The sequence below is a fragment of the Rhodamnia argentea genome, chromosome 4 (assembly GCF_020921035.1).
Source record: "Rhodamnia argentea isolate NSW1041297 chromosome 4, ASM2092103v1, whole genome shotgun sequence".
In the NCBI taxonomy this organism is placed as follows: domain Eukaryota; kingdom Viridiplantae; phylum Streptophyta; class Magnoliopsida; order Myrtales; family Myrtaceae; genus Rhodamnia; species Rhodamnia argentea.
In genome coordinates this window covers 15597035-15616397 of record NC_063153.1, presented here as the reverse complement: position 1 = coordinate 15616397, position 19363 = coordinate 15597035, and the positions used below count along the sequence as shown (strand labels likewise).

General features: G+C 40.7%; 1 protein-coding gene and 1 long non-coding RNA gene across 2 annotated transcripts; both read right to left on the bottom strand.

Moving 5' to 3' along the window:
- Positions 1 to 331: 331 nt before the first annotated feature.
- LOC115731735 (disease resistance protein RPV1-like) lies at positions 332 to 19012 on the bottom strand. The gene is made up of 5 exons (XM_048278050.1): positions 18205 to 19012; positions 16902 to 18024; positions 16266 to 16547; positions 15427 to 16128; positions 332 to 1249 (listed from the first exon to the last, which is right to left on the bottom strand). The coding sequence occupies exons 1-5, from the start codon at positions 18678 to 18680 to the stop codon at positions 332 to 334; spliced, it is 3501 nt and encodes a 1166-aa protein (XP_048134007.1). The 5' UTR covers positions 18681 to 19012.
- LOC125314783 lies at positions 3633 to 4688 on the bottom strand. Its single transcript, XR_007198213.1, has 2 exons — positions 4075 to 4688; positions 3633 to 3895 (listed from the first exon to the last, which is right to left on the bottom strand). It is a non-coding gene; the product is annotated as an uncharacterized LOC125314783 (long non-coding RNA).
- Positions 19013 to 19363: the final 351 nt, after the last annotated feature.

Below are 19363 nucleotides of genomic sequence, written 5' to 3'. Positions count from 1 at the left end.
GCGCTTCGAAACGACATTAACCTAGCTTGCAGAGGCGAGCGACAAAACTACCTTCCTTCCCCCTCTCTCGGTTCCCGCTCTTTTCTGTTTTCTCTTTCTTTTGCCGACTCACTCTGCTCTTTTCCTGCTCCTTATTTTTCCTATGAACCAGGTCCAGAAGGAAATAAGAAGATGGACTAAGGAAAGTGGGCTAAGGCCTCTTGGGCCTAAATTTTCCTTTTCAGGAGAGGTCTTCAGTGGGCCGAGATCTGTTGGGCCCAAATCTTCTTCAATGAACTCCTCTTGGGAAGTTTGGGGATCAGGCGATGTCGATTCAAATCGCCAGGTATTGTCATACTTCCCTGGAATAATCTTCTAAGAAGACGGGCCCACTTCCAGACCTCCTTACATGTTTCCCTGGGCAAACCTCGACATGACATGAATTTGGTATATCGGGCAACTTGCGCACCCAAAAACAAAAGTAGACTCTCAAAGTGTGGAGCTTCTCTAGCTTCAGCGTACCAGGAGTGGGCCTTTCCGTGGAACTGCAATCTCCAGTTGAAGAAGATGATGGTTGGGATTCGATCTCAATTAATTGCGGGCAGTACTCCACGCTCAGCACTCGGAGCTCCTTTAAGCTTGATAGATTCGATAGCCTCACGAGCGACTCGCACTTGCGCACCTGCAGTCGCTGGAGGTTCCCTAGCTGTCCAGGCACATTTCCAAACTCAATCTCTCTTAACCGACATCCAGTGAGCTTCAATTCGGACAAATTTCCCAGGTTGGGAAACATTGGCCATTCTATTGGGGTGTTCACATCTTCTAGGCTCAAGACTTCTAAACTGGACGGAAGCCGTATCAGAGACCGTGGATCGGGACAAGTTATTTTAAGTGACCGGAGCTGGGAAAAGGAGCTCAAGTCAGTCGGAGGGAAGTTGCATTGGGAAAAAACCAGTCTCAACGTCTGCAATTTATGGAGCCTTCCAAGCCACTCGAGGTTCGGGTTTGGAATACATCCTTTCGTTCTTTCATCTAACTTATAATCAAAAGCACAATCACTTATGTCCAGATGATGTAAATTAGTGAGGTTCGAGAGGTCGGGTACTGCCTGCAACGATGAAGATGACAACTCTAGCTTTGTTAAACTTGTTGGGAGATCTGGTAGCGTCTCAAGCCCGCGACAATCCTTTAAAATAAGTTCTTGGAGACTAGAAAGCTGATTGATTGCCATTGGCAGTTCACTAACCTTGCTCCTGGACAAGTTCAGAATCTTCAATTGGGATAGTCCCGCGATTTCACTTGAGGAATTTCGCCCTCGAGATGTCTACAACATCTGGCAATCAACTCCTTCAAGATTCTCCAGAGTCCATATGCTCTTCGGAAGCCCTCTTATCATAGTCCAATCCAAACGCATGGACTTCAACCTTTTAAGATTGCCAATAGAATCGGGTAATTCCGCAACAGGAGTTAGAGATAGATCCATTTTGAGTAGCGATTCTAGTCTTCCAATGGTATCTGGCAATCCACTTATACTAGTGCGAGATAAGTCCAAAGAGAGGAGCGATCTCAGCTCCCCAATTGAATCCGGAAGCTTACTAAGCTCGGTACAACCCCGTAGAGATAGATGCTCTAAACGCAGTAGAGCTCCTATCGAGTGCGGAAGTTCTCTAATAGCATCCTGATTTTCTACCTTCAGCTCTGACAATGATTGGAGACCCCAAATTGCGTCAAATAATTGAGGAACGGGAACATAAGCATGGGCCGCCGCAGATTGAGCTTGTACGTACGACACACGTTCCTCGTCACTGATTTCCAAGTACTTTAGGCGGCCCAGCTGACCGATAGAGCTATTGATTTCTTCCAATCTTGTACAATCTTTGAGAACCAATTTTTTCAAATTCACGCACTTGGAGAAGTCAGGTGTCCTCTTTAAACGATGGCAGCTTGTCAGATATATAACTTTTAGGTTATCATTCACCTGTGAAACAACCAATTATTGAAAAAAACAAAAGAAAAAAAAACATTGGCATAGGTGAAGGTCAACACAATGTGACAAATGTGTACACACATAAAGAAAAACCAAAGTGTTATATGAAATTGTACCATGCACGATCCCCATCCATTCCAGTCTTCAGTAATGTCGCTCTCTGAAATCTTGAGAACGGCCAACTTCCTTAGACATAAACCGGTGGCTTGTAGGTTTGAAGGACAACGGCGCCAAGAGAGCCATTTTAGATTTGAGAGAAGATTTGTGAAGTCTCCAACAAAATTTCCCCCATCCAATTCGAGGAACCTTAAACTAGGCAACCTCGAAAATTCGCCACTCGTAAAATTATGCCCGTCGGCAAGTCCTGTGAGTTTGAGCATTTCAATTTTGTATGTTCCCTGACAATTCCAAAGCAACAAATACCAACATGAGTGAACAATTTAGAGTAAGTACTAGATATCGGAATAGGGAGCATATATTTTGATTCAACAGATTGTAAACATAAGTGAACCAGCAAAAAAGGGGCACATAGATATTATTATCTTGTACGAAAAAGGGCAAATTCCTTGAATCATTATCCCTCCCACTTACATGGGATTTGTAATAGTAAAAATTAGTTTTTTTTTTTTATTATTTTTTTTGGGGGTAGGGGTTGTTGTTGTTCATTTCTCTCAAATTATGCAAAATCATCAATGTCCTGTGTACGAAGATGGGCAAACATTTTGGATGAAAATGAACTCTAAATGCACATTACTGCATGTTTAGTTTTTCCATAAGCAATTAACTATTTCTCTACTAAGACATACCAGGTTATTTTGTACCACGTCTAAGGCGTCCGTCGGACACCACAACCTGCTGCGCTCTCCAGGAAATCGAAAGCTTTCTTGCCGGACAATATCTCTTCCAAGATCTTTAAGTTGATCGTGCATCCATAACCTATCATCCTCAATGACTTTTATCAAAGATAAGTGAATGAGGACATTGAGTCCAATGGTTGGGAAAAACTTACAAGCTTTCCACAAGTAATATGCATGGATTCTTTCTTCACCAATGCAGTGACATGCGATGTCAAGAAAAATTTGTTGTTCCTCATGATCTAATTCGTTATAACTTATCAACAACTTTTCCTGGACAGTCTTATTGGGCACTTCCTTCAACTTCTTCAATGTGCCTTTCCATGTTTTCATGCTTTTCGAATGGAGTAACGAACCAATGACTTCAAGAGCCAATGGTAGTCCTCCAGTAATTCTGACAATATCCCTTGAAATAGAGCTGTAATCTTGTGGAGGCGAGTCTCTTACGAAGGAGTGCTTGCTGAAAAGTTGAAGAGCATGGTGAAACTGCATTTCCTTCATTTCATAAAAAAAGAAATCTCCATGATGCACTGGGACGATATTGTCATCTACGGTGTCGATTTCGGGAGCTAAGGCATAGGTGTTCCTAGTTGTGATAATAATTCGGCTTCCTGGACCAAACCAACTAGACTCACCGGCTAGTTTCATGAGCTGGTCTCTGTTGTCCAAATCATCCAGAACAAGGATGACCTTCTTATCACTGATTCCACTTTTAATCAGGCCCACCCCCTCGTCAGCATCCATAATATCAAGACGTCTTTTATCGAAAAGGTCACATAATAATTTCTTCTGCAGACTTACAATATTGTCTGCACGGACATCTAAAAGAAAGCTGGAACATTGAAACTGAGAAGAGATGCGCCTGAAGATGGCCTTAGCAAGAGTTGTTTTTCCGATACCACCCATGCCGTGAATCACCACAAATCGAACATCGGGAGTGCCTTGGCTTAACAGCTCCATAACAGCTTCCATCTGATCCTCAACTCCCACCAAGTCATCACGCCAGTCTCTTTGCATAGGCCATCCCAGCTTACGAAGAACATCTTCCACAACAAGTGCTGTAAGTTTATCTTGGCTGCCATATACATAATGCAACCGTCTCAGCTTGAGAAACCACAGACATATATGTGGCGCAGAAGCGTAAATATGTAAAACCAGAAACTTAAATTGTTAAAATCAAGCGAAAATTATCTGTTCATTTCATATTCTTTTAAGAGTCATCTAAATGAAAGTGCAGAAGGTGTCATTAATTACCCGTGATCTTTTAAGTTCCATCCCTTGATTCCGGCGACCTCTCTCAGGGCCTCCTCCCACTGCTTCGCCGCATCTTCACCGGACTCTCGCTCGTGCTTCTGTAGGGCCTTCCCATACGATCCAGTTTTGAGCTTAACATCGGATGCATCCACGTCGTAGAAGATGGGCAAGATCGCTTTCTCGCCTCTCCTTCCTACACTCCACCATGTACGCGAGCTCTCGGAGGCACCATTTACTGGAAGCGTAGTCTTTAGAGAAGATCGGTACGTAGATCTTTGAATTGGAGATTGCTCTCAGAAGCTCGCCTCCGATCTCTTCCCCAACGTGGAGCTCTTCGTCGTCTTTGAAGACGCGTATCCCAGCCCGGATCATGGCCGTGTAGAGAGTGTCGGTGATGGTTAAGCGAGTGTCGGGCCCTCTGAAGCTTAAGAACACCTCGTAATCCCTCGAGGGCGACAAGGATTCACCAAAGAGGGGGAGGTTTCCTTCGGGACGTTCCATTCCTGCGATCTTCGGCTACAGAAGAGATGTCAAACTTTTCTGCTTGTTCGGAATTGCAACTTTCCAGTTACCTCGCGCCCGGGGCAATTTATAAGAGAAACGGTCGACTAGACTTTTTTCATCAGGGTCACCGGCAACGACAGGAAATGCAAAGAAAGATCACTTCTGCAAGCTTCCACGAAATCATTTCTACTTCATCACGCCTCCTTTTTCAGAAGGCCATCGTTCTTCGCAGCGTTTTCTCGGAACTTTCTTGAGTTGATTCGTGGAAGCCTTCCAATAAAGTGTGTGGGGTTTCTGACGTTGAATATCAGAGCGTGGGTCATCAAAAGTCCGCTCAATTCATGTGGGGATTGTGGTGATGATCGTATGCATGTCTAGCATATTGATATAAACGGGACATAATTTTGTGAGTGATACACATTTCATGTGTAACGTGCATTGCACTGGTTACCACACCTTTTGACTTGACCATTCAACAGTTATATAGCTTATTACCGATTCATCGATTAGTGCGCTAAATGTCCGACATCTATTATTAAGATTGCATGAAATACTCTATAATTGGCATCAATGAGAGCAAAAGAATGACAAAAACCAGTGTGTTGCTAATATCATGATCCTAATTGTACTTATAACTCGATTTATTTAGGTTTAAGAACTTTATTCTAATATGTGACGTGTTCCCTGTTCACAGGGTTTCCTACATTTTTGTTTAGTATGTGTGGTTGATCCATCTCTGGAACTTCAGTTTGGTCAATTAGGTCTCCTGAAATTATATGAGTATGTTCATATGTCATACATCCATTGATTATCCCAAAATATCAGCTAAGTAGGGATTTTGCTGTTCTCGTCAAAGCACAGCAAACAATCCGTTCTCCGTTCACATGGTATCTATTGAATCAGGATGAAAGCACATTGTTTTGTTGAGTGAGAGGTTTTAATCCTAATCTGAAATGATATTGGATATTTAAAAATAATTGACGGACCTCATAATTAGAAAACAAAATGTGAAGTTCAGAAGCGACAATGCTCCTAAGGCAAAGTTAAGGACTTACGTAAACAAACTAAAGGGTCAGGACATCATTACACATAAACGAACAATAGTGAATGTTCTTAGATTACTAGTTCTTGAATTTTTTGTCCTTGGGACTGGGTTAGCATCTGCAGCGGGTGAGGAGACCAAGGGGGCTTGAGAGATAGAGAGGACGACCAATGAAGATAAATTTGGCCTTCTTGTCAAGATGGAGATTAGTCGATTATGGGTCGAAATTAATCTCGTTTGAATTAGAATCGACATGAGTTTCATGTTTTTGGATACTCGGAAGTGTTTGTGGGGGCTTGAAACGGAGACGGATGCAAGAAGCCACGCCCCCTAGCGCCCGAGACAACTAGGCAAGTATTCGGCCAAGAAGGGGCTAGGTTGCCGGACACCCGGCAAACCTCCGGAGCCGAAAGTGTTTTCAACATAGTGCTTATGTGGCAGGGCATATTTTGTAAGACACCCAATCCCCAATTCTTATGTATATTCAATAAACAACTCACAAGAAATCTAAAGAGCTCTTAAGAAGAGAGTGCGGGCTGATTCTCATGGCCTCGGGTTTTATCTAGGTTTGAAAAACACTTGTGAGCGAGTGTAATTAAGTGATTGTAATCTTCTCTTTGCCGATTGTAGTAGAACCAACGCGTCGATCTCTATGTAGAGTAGGCACACCGCCGAATTATGTAAATCTTGTGGGTTCAAGTTTGAGTTCTACAATTCTTTTTTTGCTTGAATCGTTTCTGTTTGTTCACCCGCGATAGTCGTGTCAATAGTTGATGCAAGATTTAAACTATGCAATTCAGCCGAAAAAAGAAAAGCAAGTGGAATCTAATTATACCGTTCTGGACTTGGCGGGCGCATCGGATGACCAAGAGATATTAGTCTAATACCGTTCCACACGTAATTGATTACTGTCCTTGGAGAAAGCAGATAATGCCGAACAAGGACTCAGAGAAAATAGGGAAAAGAGACGGACTCCCAAAGTCTTCGTCTTCTCTTCATTTGTCAAGGACGCTTCTGCACAATATGAAATGAGACAGATGAAAAACCCTAACCCTTCGAGCAGATGGTCTTCCAACCAAAATAATTGGAAGACACTGGTGGTTGCATAAGTTGTTTGGTCGGATCCACATATTCCATGGCATTAGTTCAAATTCCTGCTACGTCTATCAAATCTTCACATGAACAATTCTATTGTCTCTAGAAATCATGTAAAAGGAATCAGGACAAAAGGCGATTCATTACAATGGTCTATTTTGAATGCGGATGTTGAATATGGAGTGTGTTCAACTTGTTGGAACCGAAAGACTAATAATAACTTTAAAATTTTGAAACAAGGACACAAAATTGAAAGGAGAAATTGCTCTTAGAATGCTTTTTGATTGCTTCAATCGAAACATAATATTCACAATCTAGTCCTTATATAATAGCCGAGTATGTGAAATGCATTTAATGAAGACAAATTGTCAACATTGACTAATTGAGCCATCGTGCACATCTTTTGACAAACTTTCATAAAGAAACAAAAGTCCTCAAAGTAACAATAGCACATAAATAAAGTTTAAAAAAAAAAAACACAATAAATGCACTCGAAGGCATGGTAGCCTTCTGTGGAGAAAATCTTCAATGACCTCTTGTTAGCCTTCTTTGTCTTCATGCTTGAGTAGTTACTATTCTTCATTAAATGCAGTAGCTCTTCTTGTCTTCATTCATCCTCGGGCGCCTACCATCAATCATGCCTCACCAATTCGGTTTCATTGTTCTTCGGACACCTATCACGAATCAAGGCAATCTTTCAACAATACTGATAACCAAATCTAGAACCCAGTGATCAACGTCCTCAAATCTTCAAAAATCAATTTTATGTTATTGAAACAGCCTCCCTTAAAATTTAATTTTTCGAATTCAATAACACCAAGCACCATCTTTAATTGGTTGAACGAATCCTCTTTCAATGGTTTCATCAAAATATATGTAATTTGATCTTCTGATCTACAGAAATTAAGCTCGATTTTACAATCTTTGACTTGCTCATGAATATAATGATAATGTCGATGTGTTTGCTCCTGCCATGAAAAGTTAGATTCTTGGCTAATATAATAGCAGACTTATTGTCACACATAATTTTGGTAGAACCTGTTTGTTTAGGTGTCAATTCATATATCCTACAATCTCACTTAACATGCCGTTGAAGCTAATGCTGCAAAAGGGGAAAAGGCTCTAAAAACTCCAAATTATGCCTTACTGTGACGCATTTAGTCTATACTTTTTTCTATGTTATCAAAAAACCTCAAACTATACTCCATTATGACACATTTGCTCTAAACTTTATTCTATGACATAAAAAATCCCAAAATTATGCTTGTGTGACATATTTGTCCTCCCCAAAAGTTGTGTCAGATGATTTTTCAGCTAAGACAATTTCGTTTTTATTTTACTTAACCGACATGGAAGCCGTGCCAACATTTCTAGCATCCGTTTAGATAGATTTTTAACGGTCCTCATTGACACAATTTTGATGGAGGGTAAATATATCACAGATGTTCAAATTTGGAATTTTAGTGTCACAGAAAAGTGTTTAGAGTAAATATGTCGTAAATGAGCATAGTTTGGGAATTTTTGTGACTCTTGTCATATAACATTTCAGTTCAGCATCATGGCGTTGGAGGCATTCATTTTTGCGCAATGATGGAGCCCAGCGGGGACTTTAAAAAAAAGGAAGAAAAAGCAGCTCGACCAGCCGAGTCCAAGTGATAATCCTCTCTCACTTTTCCTAAAGCCACTTTTTTTCCCCCTCTGTTAGGTTGTCGTACGATAGAATAATGTGCGTTGGACAATATTCTTGCCACGAAAAAACAGCTTTTCGCATGTGGAATATGAGAGCGTGGGTCATGAAGAGTCGGTTCATGTTGGGAATGTGAGTCCAGCACATGAATCGACTTTCACAAGACAATCTTTATTAGGCCTAATCAATCCTAATAATGATTGCACAAATGAGGATCACATCTCTCCTCCGTTGTTAATAAGTGTGTCTTGAGGAAAAAAGATCGAAGCCACTCATTCAAAATGCTTTGTTTTAAGGTACTTTACCTTGAAACTCATCCCGGTATGGCATCTTTAAAACTAAATTGTACATTATTTATGTTGGGTGATCTTGGGCTTCTCTTATTTTAAAAGCTAGCTCAAATGATAAGACTTTTCCTCACACTAATAAATTGAGCATCAACCCCCTCCATTACCAATGTGGAATAACCCCAATAATTTTCTCCTCATCAGCCCTTTCTACAATCGATATGGGATACTCTCAACAATCTTCCCCTCATACATCAAGCCTTGGATCGGAGGCGCAACAACCTATATCTCTCTCATGTGATAGTTGGGTCCAAACATGTTGATAATCCGGGCTTTGATATTAGTATTGGGTGGTCTTGGATCTCCCTCATCTAAAAAAATAGCTCAAAAGATGAGGCTTTTCCTCACACTAATAAACCAACTATCAGCCCCTTCCATACTGATGTGGGATAACCCTAATAATTTAAGCATAATAGCTTCGATTAAAAAACAATCACACATAAAACATGTCTTCTTGTGAAGGGGCTCAATAGCCTTGTCAAGTGAAAGCACTTCCTCTGAATCGGAAAAACAGCACCTACCCAACTCAAAGCATTAAAAGAAGTAATGATTCTTCACAATCCTCCAAGGTTTGTGGCAGTACCTGATTCAAGTGCAGTGCAGCCATTTTTAGAGCAGTGTCTAAGACTAATGCTCTATAAATAGCTTCGTTAATGAAACTACGGATTAAGCGTTAGCTTCACCGATATATATATATATATATATATATATATATGAAAAATTGTGTGAGATAATAGTTTATCTGAGTCATATCCATATGTAGCATCTCGATATAAATGTGAAATGTGCATTGCATTATTTACTACACTTTTTGAGATGACCGTTCAATCAGCACCGGAGCTCGTTAGCACTTCTTTGATTAGCGCACTAAATCCCCTACAACGATTGTTAAAGCTGCATGAAATACTCAATAATTGGTAGAATGCAATAATGATACCCAATTTATTCCCTAATGCGCATGATCATAATTGTACTTTAAGTAGATTTACTTAGGTCTGGAGAACTTTCTTCCAAAATGCAATGCATTCCTGCTTTCAATTGATTTGATTAGATTCCTACACTTTTGTTTAGCATGTGTAATTGATTCATCTGTGGAACTTCACTTTGTCCAATTAGGTCTCTCAAAATTATTTTATCATGTTTCATATGTCACACGTCGGTTGATTATCGTAAAGGAAATTGCTACAATGGACAACAATGGACAACAATTTACTAAAGTCGTTGGATAAAAAAATTTTATACGGATATTTGAAGCTGTAGGAAAATAATAATATTTGTTTCTTATGTGTAATTCATTTGAAACAAATAATTTGCTCGGCCACTTTAAAGAATCATTCTTATTCATTATCCCAAAATGACAGCTAAGTATGGATTTTGCGGTTCTTGTCAAAGTATAGCCAATAATCCATTCTACATTCACACAATCTCGATTGAATCAGGAAGAAAGGACATTGTTTTGTTAAGTGAGAGGTTTTATCCTAATCCGAAACCCTTTTTAAACTTAACATGATATCGATTATCTTAGAATAATTTAATAACCTCGTTAATCTCTAACCAATTTGTTTATTATGGCTCGAAATTAATCTCGTTTGTACTAGACCATGAGCTTGATGCTTTCGGACACTCGAAGTGTTTGTGGGGGCCTGGAAACGGAGATAGACGACTGGACCACTAGGCAAGCACTCGGCCAAGAATGCAGCTAATGCCAAACAAGGACTCAGAGAAAATAGGGAAAAGAGATGGACTCCCTAAGTCTTCGTCCCCTCTTTGTTTGTCAAGAGAACTACTGCAAAATATGAAATGAGACAGATGAAAAACCACATGAGCAGATGGACTCCCAAAGTCTTCGTCTACGTCTTCTCTTTTCAAATATGGTCGAGTCTTACTGTACACTAATGCTTATCCATTTTGAAAAGCCACGGGCATTTTCCATGCATGTATTGAATGAATCTTTTGCTTTTATCTTGGAAACAGATTAAGTATGTTTTCCTCGCTAGACTCTCAAAGGAACTACCTGTCTTCGGCAAACTGAGTAGCTTTAAGCAGTGATAAGAATTTCGCATTGAATTCGCAGACAATCTATCCTGTACTTTAACATACAAAATCGCAAATTGATGAATTGCAAGAAGAGGTATCACTTGCTTACTTCACGTCAATCGAAACAAGCGCGTAAGAGTCCTAGAACCGCTTTCCTGAAAGAGGGTCGTCGATGAATTGATTAGAAGCAGATGATACTTGTCCAGCGGAGTTAAAAGTGCAGGAACGGTTGTTCAGATTTTTCAACAAACAAGGAGCAGTGTTTAAACTTTAACAACAAGGATATAGATCGAAGTCAACCAATACCTCAGTTGTTTTACAATTTGTGCGCAACGTTGGCATGGAGGGGCATTGGAAGCGAACCTCTGTGACTTAATCTAGCCGTACTTCCCGATATCTTCAAAAGGAACATGTACGACGTAAGATTGTATATCAGATATTCACGACAGGAAGACGAAGTTTTCCAAAGCATCATAAGAGTTGGGGGTCAAAATGAAAGGCACCAAGGGCGTGTTCAGGTACCCGCAATCAATGTCCGTTCAGCGCTTAGTATTGAAGCGCATCAAAACCTAAATTTGACTAAAGCAAACTAAACTTTGTACGCAATGGTTATACTAAAGTGAAGCATAAATGCATTGGATTGTAAGATATGAATTGGCTCAAATTACGCATCATACTTCTTTGGCGGTGTAGTTTTCCTGTGTGAGAAAGAAAAATCAGATCACTATGAAGTTCATTTTCATTTCCTCCTCCTTTCTTTAGCAAATCTTCTTCGATAGCTAAATGAATCATACATAAGAATATGACATTTTTTTGCTTTCTACCATGAAGCTTATGCCCCAATTTGAGTTGCCAAAGGTATCGGCATTTCGAGTTACACTCCATATCATATACACTCCCAAAAACCTTAAGAACCAAAAAAATAAAAACCGCTAGATGAATTGCCTTTCGAATTTTTCACTGACTTATTAGTTTCGGGTGTCGAAAATACGGTAATAGTATCACTCAACATATAGGGGAAGAACAAAAGCTGAAGCAAATAACACTCAGCGGAAAAGCAATAGTATCCACTTACACAACCTTTTCACTTGCAGTGTACGCGGTATCATCATAGTCCTAACTATGACTGCTCGAACGGCTTGATGTGTCTGACCAAAGCTTAAAAGGACATACTGATAAAACCGTCACCCTCCAACTCTACAAACATTGGGAAAATGGCGCGGTCATCCTCTTATCCAAAGGACGCAATCTCATACGCGTAACCAACATTAACCTCTAATCAAAACATATATTTATTAATATATCATAAGAATAATAAGTTGGTTACAGGACTGGAGTTCTAAAATCCAACAATAGAAATATAATATATTTATATCTCCAGTGACTAACAAACTAAATTCAAGAAGTACCATTACAAGTTATTCTTAATTATCACAACTTATATCCAAAATCCAGATTCCTAAGATTCCCCCACCGATATCGCTCTCGTCCTATTTGTTGGCCGCTCATAAAGAATTTAGATGAATGGTATAAGCAAATCACCTCTCAATGAGTAATACATATCTTTTTTTAACAAATTAAGTATCCAATATGCACATGCATAAATGATATCAGAAACACACCAAAATCCAATATACAATATATGTAAAAGTACGAATGCGAATTATAGTCTTTACACATAGAAATACCCATTCGATCAACAATGTCAAAACATATATTACTGGTCTAGTCCATTGACCGCTCCAGTACTTAATATCAAGTTTAATGCCACGTGACAAGGCTTGCCATTATTCCCCCCTTGGCATAGGTCTCCACTAATTTCAGCTGGTGAATTTGGCCATAAAGGACATCCTATCCTAAGAACATGTATGCATACTCACAACACTTCAATGTTCCAGATCATAGCAACGAGAGGATTAAACCATTAACACAACCCTCTTCCTAAGTCACAAAACCATCTCAGAATTCATTTCATAAACTAGATTCGCAAGTCGGGTACATATAATCCTTCCCAATTCCGTCCACAAGAAGAATACCATTCACGAAAATTTCTCAAACCATTTCATAAATAATCAGCTCTCAAACTATTTCAAATGACCAAATAGATAAGAAATGTTCGATCCAGCTTTGTGCAACAACGATGTTTTTAAGCACCATTTTTCATAATAAATATCATAATGTGCGAGGCCTCATTCAGATTTTATGGCATATTTATTTTCCTATGATTTTCAAGCCCTGAGTTTACAAATCACTGAAAAGAGATAAGCACCGGTCCTCCCTACCAAAAGGCAAATTAAAAGCTGTAACTATACCGTCCAAAAAGCTTCAAAATCCTATCAAAGAAAGCATTAACCAAATGTCAACATATCAACTATCCTCAACTAAGATTCTACTGAGCGACACTAATTTTTGTGGTCAAAAAGTCCATTATGAGTCAACACAAAGGCAGAGCAAGCATCAAACTCGCTGCAGCGAACAGGGCAACAGCCTCATTTCACACAGCGAGGAAAAATTACTAAAAATTCATAAATTTATTGTAATTGTGTTAATTCAGTCTTCAATCTTTTTTTATCGATTTAATCTTAAATCTTATGCAATTGTGTCAATTTTCGATTAATTTTTGCCCGGCCGGCGACGGCCATCCGACGACATAATATTTTAATAATATTTTTTGAGTAATTTATATTTATATTTTCTTTTTCATTTTTTCTTCTTTTCTTTTTCTTTCTTTTTTTCCCCTTCCTATTCTTCTTCCTCCCGGAGATTGAAGATGAAGATGACGACCTCCTCCCACCTCTCCCTCGTCCCGGCTCCTTCATCCTTGGGCATTTGGTATCGGCAAACCAGACAAATCCCGAGTCTCACCTCGGCCTCATGCAGCCACGGCGAGGCTCACCCTCACCAGTGGCTGTGGAGGCAACCTTCGTCGGAGGCCCGTCACCTCCGGATCAACTTCACGGTCACGAGACGAAACAAAGAAGAAAAATGAAAAATAAAATAAAAATATTTAAAAATATTATGTCGCCGGACAGCCGGCGTCCACATCGGTGCCGGCTAACCAAAATTGATCGGATAGACTGAATTTGCACAATTACAAAGGGTTTAGGACTGAATCGACAAAAAAAAAGTTGTAAGACTGAATTACCACAATTACAATAAATTCAGGACTTTTTTGATAATTTTCCCCATGCAGTGAATTTTGGGGCTTCATATCTCTCTACCATAGTCCGTTTTAGTGAGTTTAACAGTCATAAAGAGAGATCATCCAAAGTACTAAAAGACCCAAAACTCCTTAGAACCAAAATTTGGCCGACAGCTGATGCAATCCGGGACGGAACACTGTCGGTTGCAGTTACTATTAAATAGTTTTCGAGAACTCCGAAAAATCAGTCTTTTTCGAACGGAAATCCGCAAAGTCCCAAGATTCCAAAACAACCTAAAGTTTCAAAAACACCACGATTTCACCGCGCAACAATATCTAGAAGCAACCTAGGAACCTAAAACCCGAACTGATCCAAAATTACAACTCAACCGACCAAAGCGTGCATGCAACAAAACCACCTTCCTCCCACTCTCGGTTTCCGCTCTTTTCTGTTTCCTCTTTCTCTTGTGCCTAAATCTTCTTCAATGTACTCTTTTTCGGAAATCTGGGGATCAGACAATCGAGCAAAAATTAGCTGCGGTCGCTGGAGTTCGGCTTGAGACAAATTCGTGGTGTTCCTACCTTCTCTGGGGCTGGCATGTTCTTTTAAGAAGACTGCCCCACTTTCAGATCTTCTTACATATTTCTGTGGGCTAACCTCGACATGACATGCATTTGGCACATGAGGCAACTTTTGCACGGATTCACAATAGTAGACTCTTACAGTGTGGAGCTCCTCTAGCTTAATCGTACCAGCAATGGGCCTTTCCGTGGAACTGCAGTCTCCAGTTGAAGAAGATGGCTGGGCTTCGATCTCAGTTAGTTGCGGGCAATACTCCACGCTCAGCACTCGGAGCTCCTTTAAGCTTGATAGATTCGATAGCCTCACGAGCGACTTGCACTTGCGCACCTGCAGTCGCTGGAGATTCCCTAGCTGTCCAAGCACATTGTCAAACTCAATCTCTCTTAACCGACAGCCAAAGAGCTTTAGTTCAGACAAATTTCGCAGGTTGCGGAGCATTGGCCATTCTATTGGTATCTTCACATCTTCTAATCTCAAGACTTCTAAACTGGACGGAAGCCGTGTCAGAGACCTTGGGTCAGGACAAGTTATTTCAAGTGACCGGAGCTGAACAAGGGAGCTCAAGTCAGTCGGAGGCAAGTTGATGTCGGAAAGAATCAGTCTTAGCGTCTGCAATTCATGTAGCCTTCCAAGCCACTCTAGATTCGGATTTGGAACCCGTCCTCGTCTGGTTCCTAACAGTTGAAAGTCAAAAGCGCAATCACTTAGGTCCAGATGAATTAAGCTAGTGTGGTTCGAGAGGTCGGGTACTGCCTGCAACGATAAAGAGGACAACTCTAGCGTTGTCAAACTTGTCGGGAGATCTGGCAGCAACTGAAGCCCGTTACAATCCGATAAAACAAGTTCTCGTAGACTCGAAAGCCGATTGATTGTCATCGGCAGTCTACTAACATTGCTCTTGGACAAATTCAGAACCTTCAATCGGGACAGTCCCGAGATTTCACTTGGAATTTTGCCCTCGAGATTTCGACAACCTCTGGCGCTCAACTCCTCAAGATTCTCCAGAGCCCATATGCTCTTCGGTAGCTTTCTTATCTTCGTCTCATCCAAACACATGGACTCCAACCGTCTAAGATTGCCAATAGAATTGGGTAATTCTGCAACAAGTGTTCCAGATAGATCCAATTTGAGTAGTGATTCTAGTCTTCCAATGGAATCTGGCAATTCCCTAATAAAAGTGTGAGATAAATCCAGACAGAGGAGCGATCTCAACTCTCCAATGGAACTCGGAAGCTTTTCAAGCTCCGTACAACCACGTAGAGACAGATGCTTTAAACCCTGTAGCTCTCCTACTGAGTGCGGAAGTTCTATAACACCATGCAGGTTTTCCGCCTTCAGCACTGACAATGATTTCAGACCACCAATCGAGTCTAATAACAGAGGAACAGTAAAAAAGGGTTCCATGTAAGCCTTAACATATTTCGACGACACACGACCCTCCTTACTGATTTCCAAGTGCTTGAGGCAGCCCAGCTGACAGATAGAGCTATTGATTTCTTCCAATCTTGTACAACCTTTGAGAACCAATTTTTTCAAATTCATGCACTTGGAGAAGTCGGGTGTCCTCTTTATATAATAGCAGCTTGTCAGATATATAACTTTCAGGTTATCATTCACCTGTGAAACAACAAATTATTGAGAGAGAAAGGAAAACAAAAAAAAAAAAAAAAAACATTGGCATAGGTGAAGGTCAACCCAATGTGACAAATGTGTATACACATAACGAAAATCAAATGTATTATATGAAATTGTACCATGCACGATCCCCATCCATTCCAATCTTCAGTAATATCGCTCTCTGAAATCTTGAGAACGGCCAACTTCCTTAGACATAAACCGGTGGCTTGTAGGTTTGAAGGACAACGGCGCCAAGAGAGCCATTTTAGATTTGAGAGAAGGTTTTTAAAGTCTCCAACAAAGTTTCCCCCATCCAATTCAAGGAACCTTAAACTAGACAGCCTTGAAAATTCGCCACTCGTAAAATTATGCTCGTCGGCAAGTCCTATGAGTTTGAGTGCTACAATGTTGTCTGTTCCCTGATAATTCCAGAGCAACAAATACCAACATGAGTGACCGGTTTAATAAGTACTAACTATATGATCCAACCAATTGTAAAATATTAAGTGTACCAGAAAAAAAAAAAAGCACATAGATATTATCTTAGACAAAAAAGGACAAATTCCATGAATCATTTTCCCTCCCACTACATTCGAGTTGTAATGGTGACTTTTTTTTTTTTGAAATTTCGTTCATTCCTCTCGGATTATGCAAAATCATCAATGTCCTGTGTACAAAACTGGGCGAACATTTTGGGTGAAAATGAACTCTAAATACACATTACTGCATGTTCTGTTTTTCCATAAGCAATTAACTTCTTTACTAAGACATACCAGGTTATTTCGAACCACATCTAAGGCGACCGTCGGACACCACAACCTACTACGCTTTCCAGGAGATGAAAAGCATTCTCGCCGGACAATCTCTCTTCCAAGATCTCTGAGCTGGTCGTGCATCCGTAGCCTATCATCTTTGATGACTTTTATCAAAGATAAATGGATGAGGACACTGAGTCCAGTTTTTGGAAAAAACTCACAAGCTTTCCACATGTAATATGCAGGGACTCTTTCTTCACCAATGCAGTGACATGCAATATCCAGAAAAATTTGTTGTTGATCGTAGTCTAATTCTTCATAACTTATCAACAACTTTTGCTGGACATCTTGATTGGGCACTTTCTTCAACTTCTTCAATGTGTCTTTCCATGTTTCCATGCTTTTCGAATGGAGTAACGAACCTATGACTTCAAGAGCCAATGGTAGTCCTCCAGTCATTCTGACAATTTTACTTGAAATAGTGGTGTAATCATGTGGAGGTGAGTCTCTCTCGAAGGAGTGCTTGCTGAATAGTTGAAGAGCATGGCCAAACTGCATTTCCTTCATTTCATAAAAATGGAAATCTCCGTGACCAAGTGGGACGATACCGTGATCTAGGGTGTCGGTTTCGGGAGCTAAGAAATAGGTGTTCCTAGTTGTGATGATAATTCTGCTTCCCGACCCAAACCAACTAGACTTTCCAGCCAGTTTCATGAGCTGGTCCCTCTTGTCCATATCATCAAGAACAAGGATGACTTTCTTATCACTGAGTACTCCTTTAATCAGGTCCACCCCCTCGTCAGCATCCATAGTATCAAGACGTCTTATATCGAAAAAGTCACATAATAATTTCTTTTGCAGACTCACAATATTGTCCGCACGGATATCTGAAAGAAAGCTAGAACATTGAAACTGAGAAGAGATGCGCCTGAAAATGGCCTTAGCAAGAGTTGTTTTTCCAATACCGCCCATGCCGTGAATCACCACAAATCGAACATCGGGAGTGCCTTGGCTTAACAGCTCCATAACAGCTTCCATCTGATCCTGAGCGCCCACCAAGTTATCACGCCAGTCTCTCTGCGTTGGCCGTCTCAGCTTACGGAAAACTTCTTCCACAACAAGTGCTGTAAGTTTATCTTGGCTGCCACATACATAACGGAACCGTCTCGGTTTGAGAAACCACAAACAGAATATGTGGCACAGAAGAGTAAATATGTAAAACCAGAAACTTAAATTGTTAAAATCAAGCAAAAATTATCAGTTCATATCATATTCTATTAAGAGTCGTCTAAATAAAAGTGCAGAAGTTGCCATTAACTACCCGTGATCTTTTAAATTCCATCCCTTGATTCCGGCGACCTCTCTCAGGGCCTCCTCCCACCGCTTCGCCACATCTTCACCGGACTCTCGCTCATGCTTTTGTAGGGCCTTCGCGTACGATCCAGTTTTGAGCTTAACATCGGATGCATCCACCTCGTAGAAGATGGGCAAGATCGCTTTCTCGCCTCTCTTCCTACACTCCACCATGTACGCTAGCTCGCGGAGGCACCATTTACTGGAAGCGTAGTCTTTAGAGAAGATCGGTACGTAGATCTTCGAATTGGAGATTGCTCTCAGAAGCTCGCCTCCGATCTCTTCCCCAACGCGGAGCTCTTCGTCGTCTTTGAAGACGCGTATCCCGGCCCGGACCATGGCCGCGAAGAGAGAGTCGGTGATGGTTAAGCGAGTGTCGGGCCCTCTGAAGCTCAAGAACACCTCGTAATCCCTCGTGGTCGACTTTCCTTGGGCAGGTTCCATTCCTGCAATCTTTGGCTACGGAAGGAAGCGATGCTTAACTTCTTTGCTCGTTCGAAATCGCTACCTTCTAATCACCTCGCCCCTGCTTTCGATTTGTAAGAGAAACGGTCAGACTGACTATTTTGTCCCAAAAACAAGAACTGTCAACTGATTCAGGCAGCTCCTCCTTGGGTTTTCTCTTTCCTCAATGATCGGCCTCGCCGAGAGCGAGAGGAGTGCGAAGATCAATCACTGAGGTTACCTGTTTGCTTCTTGGTCCAGCTAAGACAGGAGCCAAAACTGACTTGAAGATGTAAAAGGTCTCAGGTTGAGACCGTTTGGTGAGAACTTTCAAAATTTAGCATTCAATATTCAAACACGGGAAACTACCTTTCCGTGTTTCCAAAATTCCCGTCATGGAACAGTGGTGTGAAGCGTCCCTTGAATGGATTTGAATAGCCTAAAATTGAGATTTTTGTGACATGCTTACCATTATTCAAATCAGACCGTCCAAATGAAAATGGACGGCCAAGAATGAGCCACGTCATTTGTTGAGGGGGAGGGAAAAAATTTGGATAGAAATTCTTTTGAGATTTGAAAAATTTTGAATCACAACCCTCTTTCAAATCTGGCCGTTCATTTTCATTTGGACAGCCTAATTTGAATAATGGTAAAGATGTCACGAAAACCTCAATGTTAGGCGA